At 45.0% G+C, this 24,373-nt stretch overlaps 1 protein-coding gene across 1 annotated transcript in view; it reads left to right on the top strand.

Moving 5' to 3' along the window:
• The window catches only part of lrp2b (low density lipoprotein receptor-related protein 2b), a 218,375-nt gene that overhangs the window by 162,637 nt on the left and 31,365 nt on the right, over positions 1 to 24,373 (top strand). The window contains exons 50-59 of the mRNA XM_051936218.1: positions 1,666 to 1,836; positions 1,978 to 2,201; positions 6,939 to 7,122; positions 8,221 to 8,417; positions 11,262 to 11,507; positions 12,888 to 13,010; positions 13,858 to 13,977; positions 14,073 to 14,189; positions 16,907 to 17,023; positions 17,345 to 17,482. Of these exons, the coding sequence (XP_051792178.1) occupies positions 1,666 to 1,836; positions 1,978 to 2,201; positions 6,939 to 7,122; positions 8,221 to 8,417; positions 11,262 to 11,507; positions 12,888 to 13,010; positions 13,858 to 13,977; positions 14,073 to 14,189; positions 16,907 to 17,023; positions 17,345 to 17,482 (1,637 nt within the window). The remainder of the gene's footprint in view (positions 1 to 1,665; positions 1,837 to 1,977; positions 2,202 to 6,938; positions 7,123 to 8,220; positions 8,418 to 11,261; positions 11,508 to 12,887; positions 13,011 to 13,857; positions 13,978 to 14,072; positions 14,190 to 16,906; positions 17,024 to 17,344; positions 17,483 to 24,373) is intronic.

Consider the following 24,373-nt stretch of genomic DNA (forward strand, 5'->3'; position numbering starts at 1 on the left):
TTCTGGCTCCCAGCATGGTGATTTGTGCAGAACCTGACAGTCTTCATCAGTGAAAACACAGCTATGTGAAACGCAGGCCTTCACAAAGGAGTGACAGAAGAGAATTGAATTACAAAATCATCTTCCAGTTAAGGGGAGAGGACTCCGAAAAGCCCCACAGGACAAACGAAGGCAAACCTGACCCAGGAAAATGGGAGGCTTAAAGCCTTAATTGAGTCAAATGGATTAAAGTACCAAACAGAACTCTCAGGAAAGAACAAAGTGTCTCACCGGAGGGACCACCGTGTAACTCCAGCTGGAGCAGAATTACGTCCTGGTAGGGATTGTGGAACACGGCCTGGACACAGACAGGCAGACATGGTTCGTACACCCAACACACGTTTATTTACAATATTCTTATGTACAAAAGTGACACACAACCCCAAAACTCCCCCAAAGTCCAGGCCTTTCCTTCTTCACCGCCTCCACTCCTTTCCACCAACTTCTGTCCGTCTCCTCTCCCAACTCCAGCCACTCAACGGAGGGAGGCGGCCCCTTTTATAATCACCCAGATGTGCTCCAGGTGCCTCCTGATAATCTTCCGACGGCACACCCCAGTGTGGTGGAAGTACCGGCTGCGCACCCGGAAGCACTGGTCCCAATAATCTCCCCCCAGGACTTCTGGGTGTGGCGGAAGTGCTGAGGACCAGGGCTCTTCAGGCATTGGGGCATCCCCTGGCGGTGAACACGCGCCCCTATAGGGTTGAGCTTCCAAGCTCAGTTCCCCAAAGCCACCAGGGCGGTCGCCCCCTCGTGGTCTGGAGGAGGTGTAATCCCCCCTCCGGTCCTTCCGGGCATCCCGGCTGGGTACCACCCCCAGCTGCTTGCCACAGGATCTTCATAAAATTAAGAGGTACCACGAAAAAGGTGAATTAAAAGGTCAACAGAGCCAAATAAGGCATAAAGTCGGCATTAAACAAAAGTCAAAAATCGTTAAACAGAGCAAAGAAAAAAAATGTTAAAAATTTGGAAAAACCCAAAGAACGAGAGCAAGCAACAAGGTGTGAACTCCCCGATACCCAAGCGCATACAATGTACCACAGAGGGACTGCAATTCCCATGAGCCTTTGCAGGGCTGGGAGCTGTCAGTCCAAGGAGATTGACAGGTGGCCCCGCCTCTTGGGATGAACTACTTCAAAAAACCACATGAATCACAAAGACGTTTCATGAAACAGCACATTGATATCTGGAAATGTAACAAAAGCAATGATGCACTGAGCATATTAACTAAATGATAAACCTTTACAGAAAAATCCATAATAAATAAATAAATAATTGAAACATAAACGAAAAAGACCAAGGAAAGGAATAGGCCAGGGATAAAAACACAACCCAGGTTGAAGCCTACATTTGTGGAATTTGGTCCGTTGTTCTTGTCAGTGTGCACTTCGGTAATAAAAGAGAGTGAAGCAGGACCTTCTCGTCTTCTTGCTACCCTGTTCGGCACGGGACACCACCCTCTCTTTGTGGGTTGGGCTGCCGCGGGGTCCCAAATGATGGTTTAGCATCACCTGTGCCAGTCACCTTCCTTGGTTGGTAAATTCAGGTGCTGCTGCGTCAATTGTGCAGTCACCTGAATGGATGGCATCCATCATCAAGTCTTGTCCCGTTTTCCTGTGTCTTCAGGTGGCTGTACTGGACAGACTGGGGGCAGAAAGCCTTCATTGGGAGGGCTGGAATGGATGGCCAGGACAGATCAGCCATCATCACCACGAAGATCGAGTGGCCTTACGGCCTGACCATCGACTACACCACAGACAAGATATTCTTCACCGACGCCCATCTGGATTACCTCGAGTAAGACGCTCCTTCCTCGGTGTGTGGGTGATTTGCTGAATGCCCGCCTCTGCAGTCCATTTTGGCTACAAATCACTCAGCGCTTGGCATGCAAAAACATGTGGCTGTTTGAGACATTAGTAACCGTGTGCTTCTCCACAGATACGCCAACATGGATGGGAGTAATCGGCACATCGCCATCAGTGGTGGCATCCCATACTGCTATGCTCTCACTCTATTTGAGGATATGGTGTACTGGACAGACTGGAACACCAAGACCGTCGAGACAGCCCATAAATACACCGGAGCTGGGCGCCTGTCCATGATGAACATCACCCACAAGCCGAACGACATCCATGTCTATCATCCCTACCGCCAGCCACGGGGTAAGGCCTCACGGCTCCTTCTCTTGGAGTGTCCTGTCCTGATTTGAGGTTTTGCACCTCCCTGAGCCTGGCCATGCTGTTCTCGGAAGGTCTCTTCATTTATTTCTCATTGTTTTTGTATTATACCTGCTGTGTTTCCTCTCCTTAATTATTCTTTTGATTATTTCTGAACAATTTTTCATATTTTTGGATCGCTTTTGTCGTGTTTTATTTTTTTGTATGCATCACATAACTTTAAATGTGCAGCCGTTGCTTGTGTTTTATGGGTGGAGCCCTCCCCCAGGAGGCGGGGCCACTCTGACATCACTGCTGCTGGCTCCTCCCTCTGCCTTCAGATTGGCTCTCTGGTGTTGTGGAGTTCATTGCCTCGTGTTGATCTTCTGGTTTGCTGGATTACGTACTGGGAATTTTTAGGCAGCTTCTTTATGCTTTCTGTTTGCATTTTGTTGTCATTTTTCTGCTTCTTGCTTCTCTTTATTTTTAAGGATTTTGATTGGGTTTTGCTTCCCCTTGCCGGAGGTTTTAACGGTGTGGCCACCAGGGGGCGCTCCAGCCGCTCGACCCCGACACAGACAGACACCAGTCTTGACACACGGCACACTTTTATTATGGTGGGGAAGCACTTTTCTTTCATTCCCCTCAGTTCCCCTCAGTCCTTTCTTTTCTTCTTTTTCTCTTCCTCATTCTGCCTCGACTCTTCCTCTGGCAAGCATCGTCCTCTTCCTCCTCTCCCTCAACCAGAAACACAATGGCAAATGAAAAGCGGTGAGGCCGGTTTTAGAACAAACTGAAAGTGAACCGTTGCTCATATCAAGTTGATGGTGATGATGATGTGAATTGGTCATCAGACGGTGGATTCTGACCTGCCATGTTTCAGTGATGTTCATGTCTGGTGTGGGCTTCAAAGGTGTGCCGGGCTTTATACCCCTTTCTTCATGTGCAGGACCCCACTTTGGTGAATCACGCCTTTCCAAGCAAAGGAAAAGAGGAGACTTTGACACACAAAAATAGTATACAATGCCCATTTCGCAGTTGCCCCTGTCTTGTCTTCTAATGCTTGCCTAGCAGTTCTAAATGATGAGCCCCCTGTGTGCTAAATCTGTGTCCACTGTGCATGTGAGTAAAAAGAAAAGTCCATTTATAAAATAGTTCTACCGAGCACAGTGACATAGTAATCATATACACCAGCGTGAGAGTTTACTTAAGCCGATGTGTACAGTGACGTATGACCGGCCCACTGTGACATGCCTGGTGACTCCATGTGGCATGAGCGCATCAAGGAGTGGGCACCTCACAGGCCTTCCCTACTCTGATTACGTTGATGTTTTGGTATTTAGGAAGTCACTGCACACTGGAGAGACTCCAAAGGACTGGAAAATGGCCAATGTCATCCCGTTATATAAAAAGGGTGACGGGCAGAGTCAAGCAACTGTAGGCCAGTAAGCTTAACGTGCAACACAGGAACATTAATGGAAGGAATTATTAAGGAGAGGATTGAGAAACACCTGGCAAGGACAGGACAGGACAGTCAGCGTGGGGTCAGAAGAGGGAGGTCGTGTTTTACTAACAGGCTGGAATTCTACGAGGAAATGACCAGAGTGGAGCAGATGATGTTATTGATGTGGACTTTCAGAAAGCATTTGAGAAGGTGCCACATGACAGGGTGGGCATCAAACTAAAAGAAATGGCAGTACAGAGTGTGGGGTGTAGAGGGGTGCAGAACTGGCACAGAGGGTGATGGTGCAAGCAACCTCATCAGAACTGGCCGATGTTAAGAGTGATGACCAGTGTAGTGGCACAAAATGCACCAAAGAATCTCACCTTGAAAGAAGGCTCTAGGAGTCGAAGGAAAGGCAAACAGAGTAATTAGCTTTGTGGCAATTAAACAATCACACGGACTCAACCCAATTAGGCCAAACTGAGCTGAGCCCTGAACAAGACACAAGTTACAGTTAATAGAATCATTTCTTATCATCCTGACCTCGCTCAGAACAGATCATTCGCTGCTTACTCCGACTCTCCACTCCAGCTGGCCCCTGTCAGGACCTCTCGGAAACCCACCAATATCTTTCATGTTTTTTCATCCTTTATCTTTTCTCCCTTCACTTCTTTCCTAGCCGGCCTTCAACCGGCAGGTGTTCCCCCTTCTCCAACCTCAGGCTGTCTTCAGTCATCATTCTCCCCCTTCTCCATCCTTTTCGGTTATTAAATATTCGTGGTTTCACTCTGAGCTCAATTCAAAAAGAAATATGGCATATGCCTTTATTTAACTACTCGCTTGGCATACCTGATTCGTGTTAAAGCTCACACTGTTTAATGCTTAGGGCGGCACAGTGGGTAGCGCTGCTGCCTCGCAGTTAGGAGACCCGGATTCGCTTCCCGGGTCCTCCCTGCGTGGAGTTTGCATGTTGTCTGTGTGGGTTTCTTCTGGGTACTCCGGTTTCCTTCCACAGTCCAAAGACATGCTGGTTAGGTGGATTGGCGATTCTAAATTGTGCTTGATGTGTTTGTGTGTGTGTGTGTGTGTGCACCCTGTGGTGAGTTGGCACCCTGCCCGGGGTTTGTTTCCTGCCCTGCGCCCTGTGTTGGTTGGGATGGAATCCAGCAGACCCCCGTGACCCTGTAGTTAGGATATAGTGGGTTGGAGGATGGATGGATAGATAGATAGATATGAAAGGCACTATATGATAGATAGATAGATAGATGAAAGGCACTATATAATAGATAGATAGATAGATAGATAGATAGATAGATAGATAGATAGATAGATAGATAGATAGATAGATAGATAGATAGATAGATAGATAGATAGATAGATAGATAGATATGAAAGGCAATATATGATAGATAGATAGATAGATAGATAGATAGATAGATAGATAGATAGATAGATAGATAGATAGATAGATAGATAGATAGATAGATAGATAGATATGAAAGGCACTATATGATAGATAGATAGATAGATAGATAGATAGATAGATAGATAGATAGATACATAGATAGATAGATAGATAGATAGATAGATAGATAGATAGATAGATAGATAGATAGATAGATAGATAGATAGATATGAAAGGCACTATATAATAGATAGATAGATAGATAGATAGATAGATAGATAGATAGATAGATAGATAGATAAAAGGCACTATATGATAGATAGATAGATAGATAGATAGATAGATAGATAGATAGATAGATAGATAGATAGATAGATAGATAGATATGAAAGGCACTATATGATAGATAGATAGATAGATATGAAAGGCACTATATGATAGATAGATAGATAGATGAAAGGCACTATATGATAGATAGATAGATAGATAGATAGATAGATAGATAGATAGATAGATAGATAGATAGATAGATAGATAGATATGAAAGGCACTATATGATAGATAGATAGATAGATAGATAGATATCTATCTATCTATCTATCTATCTATGACCTTTTATTTTCCATACCAGCAGGGGGCAGTGCTGGGGCTGCTGCTAATTTTAATATCTATAAATTTTTTAGATAGGAATATAAGTAACAAGCTGGTGAAGTTTACAGATGATACCAAGATAGGCGGACTAGCAGATAATCAAGAATCTGTTAAATCATCACAGAAGGACTTGGACAGCAGACAGGCCTGGACAGATTTGTGGCAGATGAAATTTAATGTCAGTAAATGTAAAGAATTACACATAGAAAGTAAAAATGTGAGGTTTGAATACACAAAGGGTGGTCAGAAAATCGAGAGTCCACCTAATGAGATGGATGTAGGAGTCATAGTGGACTATCAGACAGACAGTGTTCAGAAGCCACTAAGAAGGCTAACAGACTGTCATGTTATATAGCGCCTTGATGTGTGGTGTACAAGTCACAGGAGGTTCTGCTCAAGCTTTATAACACACTGGTGAGACCTCATCTGGAGTCCTGGGTGCAGTTTGGGTCTCCATAAAGACACAGCAGCACTAGAGGTGGTCCAGAGAAGAGCAACTAGGCTGATTATGGGGGGCTACAGGGGATGAGTGATGAGGAAAGATTAAATGAAGAGGAGGCCTGAGTGAAGTGTTTAAAATGATGAAGAGGAATTAGTGCAGTGGATTGAGACGGTGACTTTAAAATGAGGTCATCAGGAACACGGGGACACAGCTGGAAACTTAAGGGGACATTTTACACAAACATTAGGAAGTTTTTCTTTACACAAAGAATGATAGACACTTGGAATAAGTGACCAAGTAGTGTGGTGGACAGCAGGACTTTAGGGGCCTTCAGAACTCGACTTGATGTTATTCTGGAGGAGTGAGGTGGACAGGACTGGCGAGCTTTGTTGGGCTGAATGGCCTGCTCTCGTCTCGATTGTTCTAATTTCCGTGTTTCTGTTACACACAATAACATTATTCGCTGCGGAAAAAATTCCACACTTTTGTCTCGTATCTCCGGGGATAAAGCATAACGCTAAAGGTTGCTGTGGAGATTTGTTTTTTGACATTTGGGACATTTTAGACTTTGACTGTGTGACCTCAGCTATCACAACAGTGACGTTTTTCTCTAATTATTGCTGTGATTTGGTCAGGTGTGGTGCTCACCATTAAAAAAAGAAAGGCAGAAGGAGGCCTGCCACCCCACACGTCTGCAGTGCGACTCACAGGCCATTCGCGTTGGCCTTCACCAATTTACTTTTAGTCACGGCGCCCCCCTCAGGTTGGAGGCACTGACCACTCTTTCTGTTTCTCTTCCAGTGAAGAACCCCTGTGATTACTTGTCGGAGGCCGCGGGCTGCAGCCACCTGTGCCTGATCGCTGGTGGTGGTCAGAAAGCCACCTGCGAGTGTCCCGACCACTTCATCGGCATCTTCGTGGGCTTCAAGGTGCAGTGTGTCCCCGACTGCTCCAGCACTCAGTTCCGCTGCGCCGACAATGAAAAGTGAGCCGCTGTCACTCGACCTTCTTTTATTTTCCTGACTTGCTCTTTAACTTTAAAGGTTTGAAATACATGAGGGTCCCTGTAAGTCGAAATTCTTTACAATCAACTGTGGCACAAGGTGCTTCATAAAGAGACTTCTTCTTCTTCTTTCGGCTGCTCCCGTTAGGGGTCGACACAGCAGATCATCTTCTTTCATATCTTTCTGTCCTCGTCATCTTGTTCTGTCACACCCATCACCTGCATGTCCTCTCTCACCACATCCCTAAATCTTCTCTTAGGCCTTCTTCTGTTCCCCTTCCTTGACAGCTCTATCCTTAGCACCCTTCTCCCAGTATACCCAGCATCTCTTCAAACCAACGCCATCTCGCCTCTCTGACTTTGTCTCCCAACCGTCCCACCTGAGCTGACCCTCTAATGTCCCCATTTCTACTAATGAGATTAAATTACAGAAGAAAATGAAACAACACAAGAGGTCTGACCAGTCAGTCCGTTTGTCCAGCCATTTCCAGTGGGCCACATGGGGACAAATGTCCAGGGCCGGTTTTTGATTTCAGGCCCATCCATGGATGCAGATCCCCCCTTTACTCAAAGTTGCACCTTCCCTGACCATCCATCTGATGTGATCAACAAGGTAAACAGCTGGCAGGGATCCCAGTATGCCTTGCCGCCTGATGCCGCTCACCTCTATGGGCCCTCCGGGGATGTCCATAAGAAACCTGACAAACGAGAGGACACCATTGAGTCCATTTGTCACACGTTTGTTTAGCTCAGCTGTCCCCAGATCTCATCCAGATCCTTCTTAAAGGCCATCAAGGTTTCTCCTTCATCTCCATGACTCAACAGTTTATTCCGGTCATGAAGGCAGTTGTGCCAACCGTTCCTTAATTCCTCAGGTGGGGTTTCTCTGTCTGGTCACAGTGACGCATTTTATGTGTCATCGCCAATGCTATTTGGCCCATAGACTACCATTGCGTTATCTTCAGATTTCCATAAAAATGTCATTTTTAATGATACTTCCACAAAGCAACCTCCTTAACGTCACAACTGCCAGGAGGGCACAGGGAAGTCCTTTTCAGACCAGCCTTGGTTTTCTTGCAGGTGCATCCCAATCTGGTGGAAGTGTGACAAGCAGAAGGACTGCAGAGACGGGTCAGATGAGCCCACGACCTGCCCGGTGCGTTTCTGCCCACGTGGTCAGTTCCAGTGCTACGATGGTAACTGCACCAGCTCGAATTCCATCTGCAACGGTTTACGGGACTGTCCCGATGGCTCAGACGAGGATCCTGTATTATGCAGTAAGTCCCTCGTGCCAAGTGCACTGTAGATCAGACTCTGCTGGAACGGCCAGTTGCACATCCATGTTGACGTCCTGGCAGGGGGCAGCAGGGGGTGTTTTGCCAGTTGATTGGTTGTCTTAGTTGGGAACTCAAAAGTGAATTCTGTAGTGTAGAATCCTGAAAGACGCCAGGTTCACCCTGATGATTTCCTTGGTCTCTTTTGTCAAAGTGTGCCACTCTTTAAATGCCAATGCCTGTTTGCCAACTTGATCTAGGAAGTAGTGTGTCTGTGGCCAGCAGGGGAGCACCAGCTCCCCAAACCCGTCCCAGACAGATGCAGGCCACAAGTTCAACAATTTATTCAGGTGTGGGAAACTCTTTCCCACCAGCAAAGCACAAACAGGTAAATACACCCAGCAGTTTCTTTCTCTTCTTCTCTCTTCGGAAAGTGACTCTGGCTCTCCGGAGTACTTCCATTGGCACATTACAGTACTCCAGGTGAGTTGTCCAGTCCCTGCCGCACCCCCTATTGGCACCCATGGAACCTAACAAGGCTGTGCCGAACTCCAACTCCCATGGAGCCCTGTGGGAATCCAAGGCATCACTACAACCCAGGGAAGCTGCCATCTAGTGCTCCAGTGGGGTAATGCGCCCTGAGCATCCTCTCTCCCACTGGTCCTTCCTTCCTTTAAGAAGGCAAACCAACCAGGTAAGGGTCCTGGCCGTGCTCTTGATGATAATTTACACCCGTGGCTCCCAAGATTTTTTGCTCCACCCAGTTTGTGCCAATCAGCCATTTTGTGTTTTATGGATCCCATCCTTTAACTATGCAAACTTTTTCTTTTCTTATTCATAAAAGTGCAGTAGTGTGGGATTTCCATTAATTAGAAAGCAGCAGGGTGGGTACCCCTGGTGCTGCCCGCCACCATCTACTTTTCAGAAAGCTTGTCTTTGTGATCTTTAGTGTGCCAACCTTCTGGCTTGAGGCTGTTGACTTGGAGCTCTGGATTTTATTTTGGATTTAGTCGCCTGTACCTTTGCCTTCCCAGCAGGTTTTTATATTTTTATGAGCTGTTTGTTAAGTTTAAAAATTAAAAATTAACTTATTTAGGGTTTTTCTGAGTATGATGTTTTCACACTCCCATATAAATATTGTGACAAAGGTGCATTTAAGGTTTTTTGGACTTTCTTCTTCTTCCGTGTGCATTGGCATTTTGTTTTCTAAGTGGGCGCCGCCATTTTGTCAGCCAGGGTCCCGGTAGCTGGGGGGGGTCTGGTCACACATGTGGTGACTTGGTGGATCTTCCCTTAAAAATTTAATTATTTGCTTATTTTCCTCTCTGGTCCTTGATTGTTGTGAACGTGAGAGTTCCTAAGCACAATGTCTCAAAATTCCCACTTGGGGCTCAGAGGGAGGCGGGGGGCTTCAAACCCTGGCAGGTAACTAAAAGGTAAATGTTGAATCTTTATAAATTAAAGGACTTATTTTAAAAGAACGCTCTCAAGTTATCCAATTTCCAAAGAGCACAAAAGGCAAAAGGAGTTGTCTGACAAAGTCACTCCAATAGCAGAGAAAGTCGCATTACCCAATACGGTCAGAAGGGGGAGCCAAAGACCCGTCTGTTCTGTGAATGTCTGTCTAATTGATTGAAGAGGAAAACAAAATGCTCTTTAGATAGATAGATAGATAGATAGATAGATAGATAGATAGATAGATAGATAGATAGATAGATAGATAGATAGATAGATAGATAGATAGATAGATAGATAGATAGATAGATAGATACTTTATTAATCCCAGGGGGAAATTCACATATTCCAGCAGCAAAAATATTAAATTAAAGAGTAATAAAAAATGCAGATAAAAAAACAGACAATAACTTGAATAATGTTCAACGTTTACCCCCTCTGGTGGAATTGAAGAGTCGCATAGTTTGGGGGAGGAATGATCTTCTCAGTCTGTCAGTGGAGCAGGACAGTGACAGCAGTCTGTCACTGAAACTGCTCCTCTGTCTGGAGATGACATTGTTTAATGGATGTAGTGGATTCTCCATAATTGATAGTTATTGATAATTAATAATTGATAATTCTTTATGTCATTGGCTAATTATTTTAAGTTTAGTTGCTTTATCGATTATAATCTATGACTGTAAATTATTGGTTATTACATCTCTTCACTTGTGGCAAACAACTTGTGTTACCTGTCCTATCACAGTTGCTGAACAAACAGGCCTGAGCCTAATGTTACTCGATTACATTTAACTCTTTTGTAAGTCGCTTTGGATTAAAGCGTCTGCCAAGCAAATAAATGTAAATGTAAAATGTCAAAAATCCTGGTTAATCGCAGATCACAAGGATATCGCAAATCCAACACAACCCACCAGCATCAGCACATTCAATGAACTGCAGGGGACGGTTGGATTTCCTCAGCCTTTATAGGCAGGTGGCCCCGCCTCCTGGGGGACCAACTTACAAAACACAAGGAACATAATTGAAGATACATCAACACACAAAAAAACAATAACTCACACTGTTAACACAAAAATCATATAAAATGGACACAATCGAGACATTTGAACCCCAGCTGGCTGAAGCACTCATTGATATTTTTGCTTTGTATTTTGACCACATCTCATTCTCCTGATCCTCCACACCGGCTTTGACCTCCCCACCCAGCTTGTGTGTCTCCTTCATTTTTTTCCTACTTCCTTGTCCTTTCTTTTGGTCCCGTTAATTCTGAAACTGAAACCACCACTTTCGAACACACAGGGCACCGCCCACACAAGTGCCCAGTGGTGGTGCCCAAAGAAAGAGATGCCATAGAAAATAAAAGAGTAACTGATTACCATCTCTCGTTTGCAGCGAATCACCGTTGTGAGGAGAACCAGTTTCAGTGTAACAATAAACAGTGCATCCCTCTGTCCTGGCACTGCAATGGCAATCAAGAATGTTCTGATGGCAGCGATGAAGACCCCCAGCAGTGCCAAAGCAAGACCTGCAGTCCAAGAGAATTCCAGTGCAAAAACGGATACTGCATCTCACAGGCCTACGTGTGCGATATGGAAAACGACTGTGGAGACCACTCGGACGAGCCCTACGACGAGTGCGGTAAGTGCCAACGTGTGTGGGTGAGGGCTGGCTCAGTCTTTGTCTAAACGTATAGACTCAGCTGATCAGTCCCCGAATGATCATAGTGCTGAATGTGGCGGCCGGCAGCTGCATAAAGACACCCCTATATGTCTTTAGAAGTCATCACCCGCCTCGAAAGAGTTAATTCTGTGGCCCAGACCACCTCCAGGCAGTTGTGAGGATGGTGCAATATTATCATAAAAATATTAAACTGCAATAAAAAAATGACATTTTAGCAACCAACTGTTATAATCACCACAGATTAAAATTAGCAGAGATAAAATCTTGGGGACTGACAGGCCCGCTAGCCTGGGGGAATACAGGTGGGCTCAGATGAGAGGCCATTAACAGACTGGCAATTGAAGGCTTTGCGTCGATCGACTTGTCACCCGCTTTCACCAGGTCAGCCTGCACTGGAAGGGGGAGGAGGAGGAGGAGGAGGAGGAGGAGGCTATGGACCTGTGGAAGGTCTTCAGACGTAGAAGAACGGGGGTCTGAGTCTTTCCAAAATCAGACGGGAATGAAGCAGGACATTTAATAATAATAATTCTTTGCATTTATATAGCGCAGAGTCCCTATTGGCATTTACAGGATTTGAACCGGCAACATTCCGATTGCCAGTGCAGATCTCTAGCCTCAGAGTCGCCACTCCGCCTGAATTTGACCTGCACTGGGATATCCCATTGGTCTGAGAGGTGCATCAAGAAAGACAAAGAGCAGAGAAACACTTCCTCTATTGGCGGCCATATTCAGACAGACATCATGTGCCCTGTTTGTGCTTCTCCATTCAAAGACCAAGGCGGGGTGTAAAGTAATCAGCGTAGTAAGACAGAGAGCCACCTGGTGGTCTATTATCAGATTGCATTGTTTTGCCAGCACCCATTATACTTGGCTAATTTATGGCATATTATCTATAATGCATAAATGAATGTGTAACTCTCTCTCCCGTCTGTTCTGTTACTCTGTCGGACTCGTAAAAGAACGGGGAGACATATTGAGGTACAATAGAACTCGGCCCTGACAGTGAGGTGGATGTACGAGATTTGGGGCCTTCTGTTATGGTCTACACAATAAAGAGTACAGAGTGGAGAACAGGACCCAACCACGAGAAGACATTTGCCATCAGCACTTAGGGGGTCCCGGCTTCTTCATTGGACAAACCCATCCTAATACAGTGCACAAGTGGTAAGGATGTTTGCCCAATCTGGAGTTACAAAGACGGCAGTGCCCAGAGGGGTGATAACATATACAGGCAGGGTGCCAGTACTCTCGGAGATGAAAGGCTTGCCGCTGTACCCTCAGCCCAGTCCTGTGGCCTCCGGACATTCATGCCCATTGTACCCCTTTTTGCTCTTCCAGTCAGACGCAGATGTGACGAGCACACCGAGTTTTCCTGCAAGACCAACTACCGCTGCATTCCACAGTGGCAGGTGTGTGACGGATACAACAACTGCCTGGACAGCAGCGACGAAAAGGGCTGTGGTACGTCCTGAAACTCTTTTTATAGCGCCTTTTGGTACTCACTGGGTTACTGCTGTGTGGACGCAGGTGTTATGCTTTGGCTGCAGTTTCTTTATGGTTCATTGACTTTTGTGTTGTCTGCTGTTGTTTTTTTCTATTCTTTCTTTTTGCATTGTACAATTCTTGAGTTAATTTGAACTTTTTTCATTAGTTATCATGCAATTTATGTGAATTCCCTGAGATACAGTATGATCCATCTTCTATGTCCTGTATATTGAGCCTAAGGGGGTGGGCCCCCCTGATGCTGCAGCCATATAAAGCCCTACATATACAGGCAGGCTTGTGTAAGACTTGTGGCATCTGTGCTACTTGACCTTTGATGTTCAGCCCCCTTTTTATACAAACAGACTGAGTGCCCACCCTTCAGGGTCGGACTGCGCCACGTTTCCAGGGATAGTCAGTCACACTCTTCATTTATTTCATCTTAGCGAATAACGACATACCCCCATTACCAACAGTCACCTAGCATGACACCCCCAGCTACTCAGCCCAAGTCTCGCCGATTGGTGGGCTCGATGTGCATAAGAGCTGTCAACCAATCAGCACTCAGCCTGAAGTGCAATGATCTATCCTTGTCTTGGAGGTACACGAACACCCCCAAACCTTCACAAAAGCCTAATTCAGAAAGCGTAGTCCTCTTGACTACCCAATCTTTCACACCTTGCTTGTAAGTGGGGAGTTTTTGAAAGGAAACCGTAAAAAGGTTCATGGCCGATGGACTGTACACTTCATTGGGACACAAACAGGGGGCTTGGCAGGTAACGCCTAAGGGTCTCGTTTTCTTTCCCTCTTTCCTTCACAACATCAGATGACGTCAGTTGTGATCCACTGGGAGATTTCAGGTGTGAAAACCATCTCTGCATCCCACTCCGCTATCGCTGTGACGGCAACAACGACTGTGGGGACGGATCTGACGAAAAGAACTGCAGTGAGTTTTCCTATTTGGGGGTTATGGCGGTCACTCCTTGAAGAGCTATGAGTGTCAGTTTCAAAGTCTGCCCTAAATTATTCTTTGCCTTCCAGGTCCACGACTTTGCTCTGAAAGTGAGTTTCGCTGCGATAACCAGATGTGCATCCCGGGGGTCTGGGTATGCAACCAGAATGACGACTGTGGAGACAATTCTGACGAGCGCGACTGCGGTGAGTGGAGGCTTCTTCTAGGGCTCCGTGTCTCTGCTGCGCCCCCTAAGGTTTACTCAAATGGTAAACCAGGGATCAAAAATCCAGCACTTTCTAAAAGTAACTGAAGCTTAGGCATCGCCATACTGCCTATAGATACATCTATCTACCTGTTATATAGCGCCTTTCAATCTATCTATCTATCTATCTATCTATCTATCTATCTATCTATCTATCTATCTATCTATCTATCTATCTATCTATCTATCTATCTATCTATCTATCTATCTATTTAATCCTGCAGACTATACCATTCTATCTATCTATATAATCCTGCCGACTATACCATTCTATCTATCTAATCCTGCCGACTATACCATTCTATCTATCTATCTAAACCTGCCGACTATACCATTCTATCTATCTATCTATCTATCTATCTATCTATCTATCTATCTATCTATCTATCTATCTATCTATCTATCTATCTATCTATCTATCTAATCCTGCCAACTATACCATTCTATCTATCTATCTAATCCTGCCGACTATACCATTCTATCTATCTATCTATCTATCTATCTATCTATCTATCTATCTATCTAATCCTGCCGACTATACCATTCTATCTATCTATCTAATCCTGCTGACTATACCATTCTATCTATCTATCTATCTATTTATCTATCTATCTATCTATCTATCTATCTATCTATCTATCTATCTAATCCTGCCGACTATACCATTCTATCTATCTATCTATCTAATCCTGCCGACTATACCATTCTATCTATCTATCTATCTATCTATCTATCTATCTATCTATCTATCTATCTATCTATCTATCTAATCCTGCCGACTATACCATTCTATCTATCTATCTATCTATCTATCTATCTATCTATCTATCTATCTATCTATCTATCTATCTAATCCTGCCGATTATACCATTCTATCTATCTATCTAATCCTGCCGACTATACCATTCTATCTATCTATCTATCTATCTATCTATCTATCTATCTATCTATCTATCTATCTATCTATCTAATCCTGCCGACTATACCATTCTATCTATCTATCTATCTATCTATCTATCTATCTATCTATCTATCTATCTATCTATCTATCTATCTATCTATCTAATCCTGCCGACTATACCATTCTATCTATCTATCTATCTATCTATCTATCTAATCCTGCCGACTATACCATTCTATCTATCTATCTATCTAATCCTGCCGACTATACTGTTCTATCTATCTATCTATCTATCTAATCCTGCCGACTATACCATTCTATCTATCTATCTATCTAATCCTGCTGACTATACCATTCTATCTATCTATCTATCTATCTATCTATCTAATCCTGCCAACTATACCATTCTATCTATCTATCTATCTATCTATCTATCTATCTATCTATCTATCTATCTATTCCTGCCGACTATACCATTCTATCTATCTATCTATCTATCTATCTATCTATCTATCTATCTATCTATCTATCTATCTAATCCTGCCGATTATACCATTCTATCTATCTATCTATCTAATCCTGCCAACTATACCATTCTATCTATCTATCTATCTATCTATCTATCTATCTATCTATCTATCTATCTATCTATCTATCTATCTATCTAATCCTGCCGATTATACCATTCTATCTATCTATCTATCTAATCCTGCCGACTATACCATTCTATCTATCTATCTATCTATCTAATCCTGCCGACTATACTATTCTATCTATCTATCTATTATATAGTGCCTTTCACATCTTTCTATCTACAGTGGATTCAGAGTTTCCAGAGCTCTTTGTTTTATGCACACTTATTGTGCTGTAGATTTCCTTTTAAGTGGACCAATTTTCCATTTTTGCCCATCAATCTACACTTAATAACCCATAATGACAAAGAGATGACATTTTTTTCATAAAAGTTTACAAATTAATTTCAAATCAGAAACTGAAATCTCACATTGATGCAAGTACCCAGACCCTTCATTCAGTACTCCGTAGAAGCCCCTCAGCCAGTCTGCTTGGGTAAGTCTGTACAAGCTTTGCACACCTGGAGTTGGGCAGTTGATCCCACCATTTCATCCACTAGATGGCAGCAGAATACGCTCCCTAGAGTTATTCAGGCCTAACAGTCTAATGCGGTTCATTACACATCACCCAGAGTCTGACTTGGGCTTTACCACGTTTACACAGAACTCCTTGGTGAATCAAAACTTGATGGTCAGGTGGAGACGTCAGAGTGGTGAGCCACAGCGCGACCCAATCCTGACCCTCACCCTCACCTAAACGTGGATGACGTATTTAGTACGCTGCTGCTGAAGACGAACTGCAGTGCACTACTAAGGGTGGCTGAGCCGATTGGCCTCATGCACACGAATGCTTGTCAGCTCGTTTCCCCCGTTAGGCACACTGCGGCTGCTCGTCTCCTTTTCACACACCGACACTCAAAGTCTGAGTCACAGATCCCAGACACGCTTCACCACATCTAAATGGACCCCCGTGTGAGAGTGTAGGTAGGTGAGCCCTATGCTTCTGGGACAGACCTGAGCCCTGAAAGGTACATTTCTGGATCTTCATGCTTCACTTACAGACCTCTGCAGGCCTTTCTCACTCGTTTTCGCCTGCTGCTTGTTCTTTAAAGGTGGTGGCCACATTGTTCTAACATAATAATACATTTTATTTATATAGCGCCTTTGACTTTCATCTCCCCACAGAGTACCGTCCTTGCCTGCCAGGCTACTTCCAGTGCAGTTCTGGGCATTGCATCCCATCGGCGCTGGAGTGTGATGGACATGGTGACTGCTTGGACTATTCAGACGAGACATCTTGTCGTAAGTTAGCAAGACCCCCATGCTTTTGTCTGATGTCACGGCTAGAGGGAGCTTTCTATGTAACGCTGTGCCCATGTGTGCTGGCATAAGTCAGCAGAGCAACTGTTTTGGGGTCACATGACTGGGTTCAAGTACTTCAACCCCCAAAACAGGCAGATCACTTAGGTGGCCAAAAAGAATGGTGATGCCCCTGGTGCCCCACAAGTGGTGAGCTTCAATTCAGCAACATGGGCACCGTTGAAGGCAGGCGGGCATCAGATTTTCCAAATGCAGCCAAGGAGAAAGACTGAGACTCGTGAAACTCTTCTTGTTTTTTTACAGCAACCCGCTTCCCAGGTGGGGCCTGGTGTCCTACATTCATGTTTGAGTGCAACAATCACATCTGCATTCAGAACAACTGGCTGTGCGACGGCTTTGACGACTGCGGAGACAACACGGACGAGGAGCCCCACACCTGCTGTAAGTCCTACCTCTCCGTCAACAAAAAAATGGAGGAACCAAACATGACCAGAACCTCCCTGGCCTGGCCCCAAACTCAAATGGCAGGCTTCAAGGCCTTCACAGGCCCAAAATGGGGCCAGTCTATCGAAGAGACTGAGATAAGAATTCTTGTAATAAAATGTAATATAGGAATTAATCAAAAAGGTGCAAGGCCTCCAAAATATAACCACAAGACAGGTCAGGGCCTTCTGTATCCATCCCAGCAGAGGCTCACATCAGTCCAGCTAGTCCTCACTGCTAGGTACTGGCTTCCAGCCTGGGGTGGGGGGCTGACAAAATAACCAGAAAAGTCTGAAAATAAAGCAAAAAGTCCCACAAGCAGGAGGACGACTGTAAACCCCTCGGTTGTGCCCGGCACACCCTGGATGAAACATGACGATGTGTGGCTGGTTGATCAGACGTGCCAGTCGGCAGAGGTAACAATATGCCCCCTTATGATATTACTAATGTGCACGTGGGGGTGACGGTCAGGCTGTTCGGTTCTGACCAGTGCCAGTCTTGCCACTGATCTTTGCCCTAATCAGTCAGGCTTCCAAGAGGGGCCATTTCGTTTGAGACAACTCCACTCACAGGTCCTCGACACGTTACGGCGGGCTGTACCTACCAACACATCATCAGTCCTCATCCTGCTAGGCCTCTCCTCTGCCTTTAACATGGTGTCATCCACCAGACCCTCCTCATCACCCCCTCTGACCTCAGCATCCCTGGCACTGCCCACTGGTGCTCTCTGTGCGCCAGGCAAGCACAGGGGCTCCTCGAGGATGGGTGCTGGATCCTCTCCTCACCTCTTCTCTCTGTAGACCTCCTCACTCAACCTCGCCATCCAGTCCTATGGTTTCTGCTATCTGTGCCATGCTGATGATACTGAGCTGTACCCGTCATTCCCCCCACAAGTCCACAGGGTCTCAAGTCAGAGTCTCTGATATTGCAACATGGATGTCCACCTCAACCAGGCGAAGAGGGCCCTTCCTGTTATCCCAGTTTGTCCGTCTATTCAGTGCCCCCAGCTTTGTTTAGCTCGGCTTGACATTGCTAAGACCCACCAAGTCAGTAGGCAACCTTGGGGTGGTGACCAATGACCAGCTGTCCTTCACTGGCCATGTTGCTATGTGTCACAAGACGTCGTCTAAAACCGATAGCCTGCTAGTAGTTTGGGCCCGACCAGGACTGAGGGGGTCATATGAAAAAAAAAAGGTAATTCTATTATTCCATGATAGAGAAAAAAAAAAAGTTGCGGATGTAAATGGTTGCACAAAAAATATATATATATATATAAAACAAATGTAATTATGAAAATGCAAAGAAGAAAAATATAATTTGTAAAATGCAGAGGCTCTTACCCTGATATATGTACAAAGTCACTTTTAGTTCCTGTAAGGGTCTCAGCAGCCTTAAAATCAAACATAACTGGACTCTGTTTCCGCCCATGTCAGAAATGCAACTCCTCAAAAATAAGATCTCAGGAGCCTCAACTGGTCCTTAACGTCAACCAACAGCTGAGCCACCAGGCGCCTCTTAGCCTGGCGTACCTCGCACACCTTCAGGGCTCGTTTATACTTCACACTCATCCTGACTGCCATGCGTTCACGTGACGTGCTCAGTAATTAAGCGACGCATGCGAGAGTCGGGGAGCGCAGTGTTCTAAAAGTCGGAACGTGACGTCAGAGTCTCTGTTTACTATCTACAGGTGACAGAAAGACGCTTAATAATAATAATACATTTTATTTATATAGCGCCTTTCCCATGCTCAAGGCACTTACAGAATATAATAAAGAACGGCAGAATATACAGTACAGTAATCCCTCACTTATCGCGGGAGATAGGTTCCAAGGCCGACCGCGATAACTGAATTTCCGCAAAGTAGGGACACCATATTTATTTAATTATTTAACGTGTATTTGGACGTTTTTAAACCCTCCCTGTATTGTTTACAACCCACCATTTACTCTATTAATAACAGGGACAACTGCTAAGCAATATGAAATCGGTAGATAAGTTTACACTTACTGTATAGCGAAGTACACGTAGCAGCTTGTAGGCGGTCATGACGTCGTCGACCTTGTTGCAAAGATTCCTAAAGCAGATTCCATCCAGACTACTGCCTTATCACGTCCACTTGCAACTCATTTTGCACCCTGGTTAAAGGACACTGTGGCCGTAGATCTTATATGCTTTTCCTCCTTTTTAAATAAAAAGAATCGACGTCCTGCAGCGGTGTAGCTGTTCCCTTCCTTCAACATATCCAAAACTTTTACCTTTTCTGCAATCATTTGCATCTTCTGTTGGTGCTTGGACACGGCCCCTGAAGCATTAGCACGTTAATGCTGAATGAGTGAGATGAGACTTCCTGGTTAATGCAACACTCCATCGCTGAGCCAATCAGCAGCACACAGGAACTTAACTGCGTGCTCTGATTGGGTAGCTTCTCAGCCATCCGCCAATAGCATCTCTTGTATGAAATCAACTGGGCAAACCAACTGAGGAAGCAAGTACCAAAAGTAAAAAGACGCATTGTCCACAGAAACCCGCGAAGCAGCGAAAAATCCACGTTATGAATTTAGATATGCTTACATATAAAATCCGCGAAGTCGTGAATCCGCGAAAAGTGAACCGCGAAGTAGCGAGGGATTACTGTACATAGCATTGTACAAACCAGATAAATAAATAAAGAGGATTAAGACAGTGAATTCTGAAAAAGAAACAGACAACATAACTGATGGTCTCACGCACACACACAGGTTACATGAGCATCTTGACAGAGAAGTAAACTGAGAGAAGGGTAATAAAGTCAAGTAGAGTTAAAAGACAAACTGAACAGATGAGTTTTGAGTTGTTTTTTAAAAGAATTCATGGAGTCAGCTGACCTGATTAATTTCGGTAGGTCATTCCAGAGTCTGGGCGCTATACAGCTGAAGGTCCTGCTGTCACCCATGGAGTGTAGATTAGTGAGGGGCACAACAAGATTACCAGAATCAGAGGACCTTAGTGGGCGGGCAGGCACATAGTGATGGAGAAGGTCACTGATGTAGTTTGGTGCGAGGTTATTTAAGGCTTGGCGGATGGTACGGGATCGATGTGCCTGCTTCGATGTTTCTTGAATGTGTTTATGCGGTGAAACAAAATAGCCGACATACAAATACATTCATGCTGCTTTTATATTCAAGCTTCGCATATTCCCCAATGACACGACACATTTTACAAGTCTCACATACCAACTTTTTTTTTTTTTGCACCTTCACAGCATTCGAATGTATGGCAGCGTATTTGAGCCACAGAGAAAAAAATGAAGGACGCGGTGAAAAGGTGTATTTAGTGATTAAAGTGGAAATGTCAGATTAAAGCTCGAAATGTCCACTCTAACCTCGTAGTTTATTTTATCACTGAAGTAGACCGTCGTGAACGTCATCTTCAGACAGACCCAGCTGTTAATCGCTATGTGCTTCTGAGGCTGACAGCAGCAATCGCCACCCAGAACACGTGACATGTTTGATATTCCAACTCTCTGCACATTTAGAATCCTTAGATTTACACCTGATATCACACAAAGTATGTACGGTACATTTTACAGATAAATCATTAACTTTATTTAAATAATGAATACTGATAATTCATTCAGGAGTCCCGTCCTTTGTGTTCCCTGCCTGGAGTTTGCATGTTTTCCTGGTGGGTGTCCACAGTGGGCTCTGGTTCCCTTCCCAAGTCATGAAATTTTGGAGATATGGTGACGCTAAAACTACGCCAGTGTATGTGTGCGTGCTTGTGTTCAATTTGGGATGAGCCGATGCTCCATCCATTATTTCTGCCTGGTGCCCGATGCTTGTTAGAATAGGACACATCCCTGGATTGCTGGATTTAATCATTAAACATCCTTTTCAGAGATGTTGTAGCGAGGTGTCCTCGGAGTTTAATGGATGTTTCAGGGAATTCACAACACAGCGAAGCCGAACCTGTTCTCGTACTGCCACCTGGTGGAATCTTCCAAATTTACGTAAAGTACGCGCGCGAGTATAAACAGTACAAGGCTTGAGGAGGAGGCGTCGCGTCGCGTGAAGAATAAACCCGGCTAACCCTTCTTCACAAATCTCTCCGAACGATCGAAACTCCCCTTTTGCGGCCACAACTCTACTTATTAAGGCTTCTCAATTCTCCTGGTCGGCTTGCCTAAGCATAGGGAGATACCATTTCTGGACTGCTGGGGGAATCGCACATCCTCAAGTAAAAATCAAAGTATCTGACAGCAAAACATACATAATTAAACACTAAATAAAAATATATATATATTTAAACCTAATGTCAAGGTTCTGCGGTGGGTTGGCACCCTGCCTGGGATTGGTTCCTGCCTTGTGCCCTGTGTTGTCTGGGATTGGCTCCAGCAGAACCCCGTGACCCTGTGTTCGGATTCAGCGGGTTGGAAAATGGATGGATGGATGGATATCAAGGTTACTAAGACACAAACGGAAACATTACAGTACACCTACACTAATCATCCAAAATGGACCCCCTATAGTTGTCTTTCGACTTTCCCAGACACCCGCTACCGCGGTTAGCTTCTGCGCCGCCTTTAAAACATCGGCCGGTAATTGTGGAATATGACGTGCAAAGCTCATACCTGAAACAAATGGCGGAACATCTGAAGATAAAAAAACGAAAGAAACAACCTGCCAGTAAGTCCAAAAATGGAAAGGCCGCTAGTCCAGATGACATACCAGTGGAAGCATGGAGGTGTTTAGGAGAGATGGCAGTGGAGTTTCTAACCAGATTGTTTAATGGAATCTTGGAAAGTGAGAGGATGACCGAGGAATGGAGAAGAAGTGGGCTGATATTTAAGAATAAGGGGGACGTGCAGGACTGCAGTAACTACAGGGGGATAAAATTGATGAGCCACAGCATGAAGTTAGGGGAAAGAGTAGTGGAAGATCAGTTAAGAAGGGCGGTGATGACTAATGAGCAGCAGGATGGTTTCATGCCAAGAAATAGCACCACAGATGCCATGTTTGCTCTGAGGATGTTGATGGAGAAGTTTAGAGATGGCCAGAAGGAGTTGCACTGCGTCTTTGTGGACCTGGAGAAAGCAAATGACAGGGTGACTGAGTGGAGCTGTGGTGTTGTATGAGGAAGTCGGGAGTGGCAGAGAATTATGTAAGAGTTATGTACGAGGGAAGTGTGACTGTGGTGAGGTCTGCGGTAGGAGTGACGGATGTGGGATTACATCAGGGATCGGCTCTGAGCCCTTTCTTATCTGCAATGGTGATGGACAGGTAGACAGATGAGATTAGACAAGAGTCCCTGTGGACTGTGATGTCTGCTGATGACATTGTGATCAGTAGAGAAAGTAGGGAGCAGGTTGAGGAGACCCTTGAGAGGTGGAGATATGCTCTAGAGAGGAGAGGAATGAAGGTCTGTAGGACCACCAAGACAGAATACATGTGTGTGAATGAGAGGGAGGTCAGTGGAATGGTGAGGATGAGGGGAGTAGAGTTGGTGAAGGTGGATGTGTTTAAATACTTGGGATCAACAGTACAGAGTAATGGGGAGTGCGGAAGAGAGGTGAAGAAGAGAGTGCAGGCAGGGTGGAGTGGGTGGAGAAGAGTGTCAGGAGTGATTTGTGACAGACGGGTATCAGCAAGAGTGACAGTGAAGGTCTACAGGACATTGGTGAGACCAGCTATGTTATATGGGCTGGAGATGGTGGCACAGGAGACAGAACTGGAGGTGGCAGAGTTAAAGATGCTAAGATTGGCATTGGGTGTGACGAGGATGGACAGGATTAGAAATGAGGACATTAGAGGGTCAGCTCAAGTTGGACGGTTGGCAGACAAAGTCAGAGAGGCGAGATTGTGTTGATTTGGACATGTGCAGAGGAGAGATGAGGGGTATATTGGGAGAAGGATGCTAAGGATAGAGCTGCCAAACAAGAGGAGAAGAGGAAGGCCTAAGAGAAGTTTTATGGATGTGTTGAGAGAGGACATGCAGGTGATGGGGGTAACAGAGCAAGATGACGATGACAGAAAGATATGGAAGAAGATGATCCACTGTGGTGACCCCTAACGGGAGCAGCTTAGAATTGCTCATTGCGGTTCATGCATAGTGCTCATTGAGAATCTTGCTGCGCTGTACTGTGTAAGTATTCTGGTGAGACTACAGTATAGTGTCACACTACAACTTCCAGAAGATCTAACAGCGTATGCAACACAACTCCTGGTCTGGGCTCCGGTCTGGAGTGCTGCATCTGTCGTCTGGCACTGGTGACCGTCCAGTGTCACCAAGTCACTACAGATGACTCGCAATATGGCTGCATGTCTGGCGCTCAACCAGCCGAAGCAGGCACATGTCGCTCTTCTCTTCAAATCACTACCTTGGCTCCCTGCAGTGGCACACATTAAGTTCAAATCCTTGATGCTTCTCAACAGAGTAGTCAACGGGTCTGCACCTATGAATATGGAGACCCTCGTGAGGTCCTGTGGTCCTTCTTGACCACTCCGGTGTGCTAATGTAGAACATCTGGTGATGCCACCCCTCAGGCCGAGCTCTTTTCATGTGTAGTTCCTGACTGATGGAATGACTTACCCAGCTGCTGACCCCCTTGATGTGTTTTAGAAGCGTTTGAAGACCCTCTTGTTCAGTAAATGTCTGACTAACTTGTGAAGTCTTGGAGTGGTTTGTCTTACTAAGGAAGTGCAACTCGTTGTCACCCTCTCCTGTGCATAAACAGCCCCCCAGTCTGATTCTGCTTACTCCATTATGGTGGCCACTTTTGTAGGTTGCTTTGGCTAAGAGAACAAACGTAAACGTCACACAAGTGGACGACAACAACAAAGAGGCCCACCTGCATGACCCCAATGAAGGCAG

This window comes from Erpetoichthys calabaricus, chromosome 14, assembly GCF_900747795.2.
Source record: "Erpetoichthys calabaricus chromosome 14, fErpCal1.3, whole genome shotgun sequence".
In the NCBI taxonomy this organism is placed as follows: domain Eukaryota; kingdom Metazoa; phylum Chordata; class Cladistia; order Polypteriformes; family Polypteridae; genus Erpetoichthys; species Erpetoichthys calabaricus.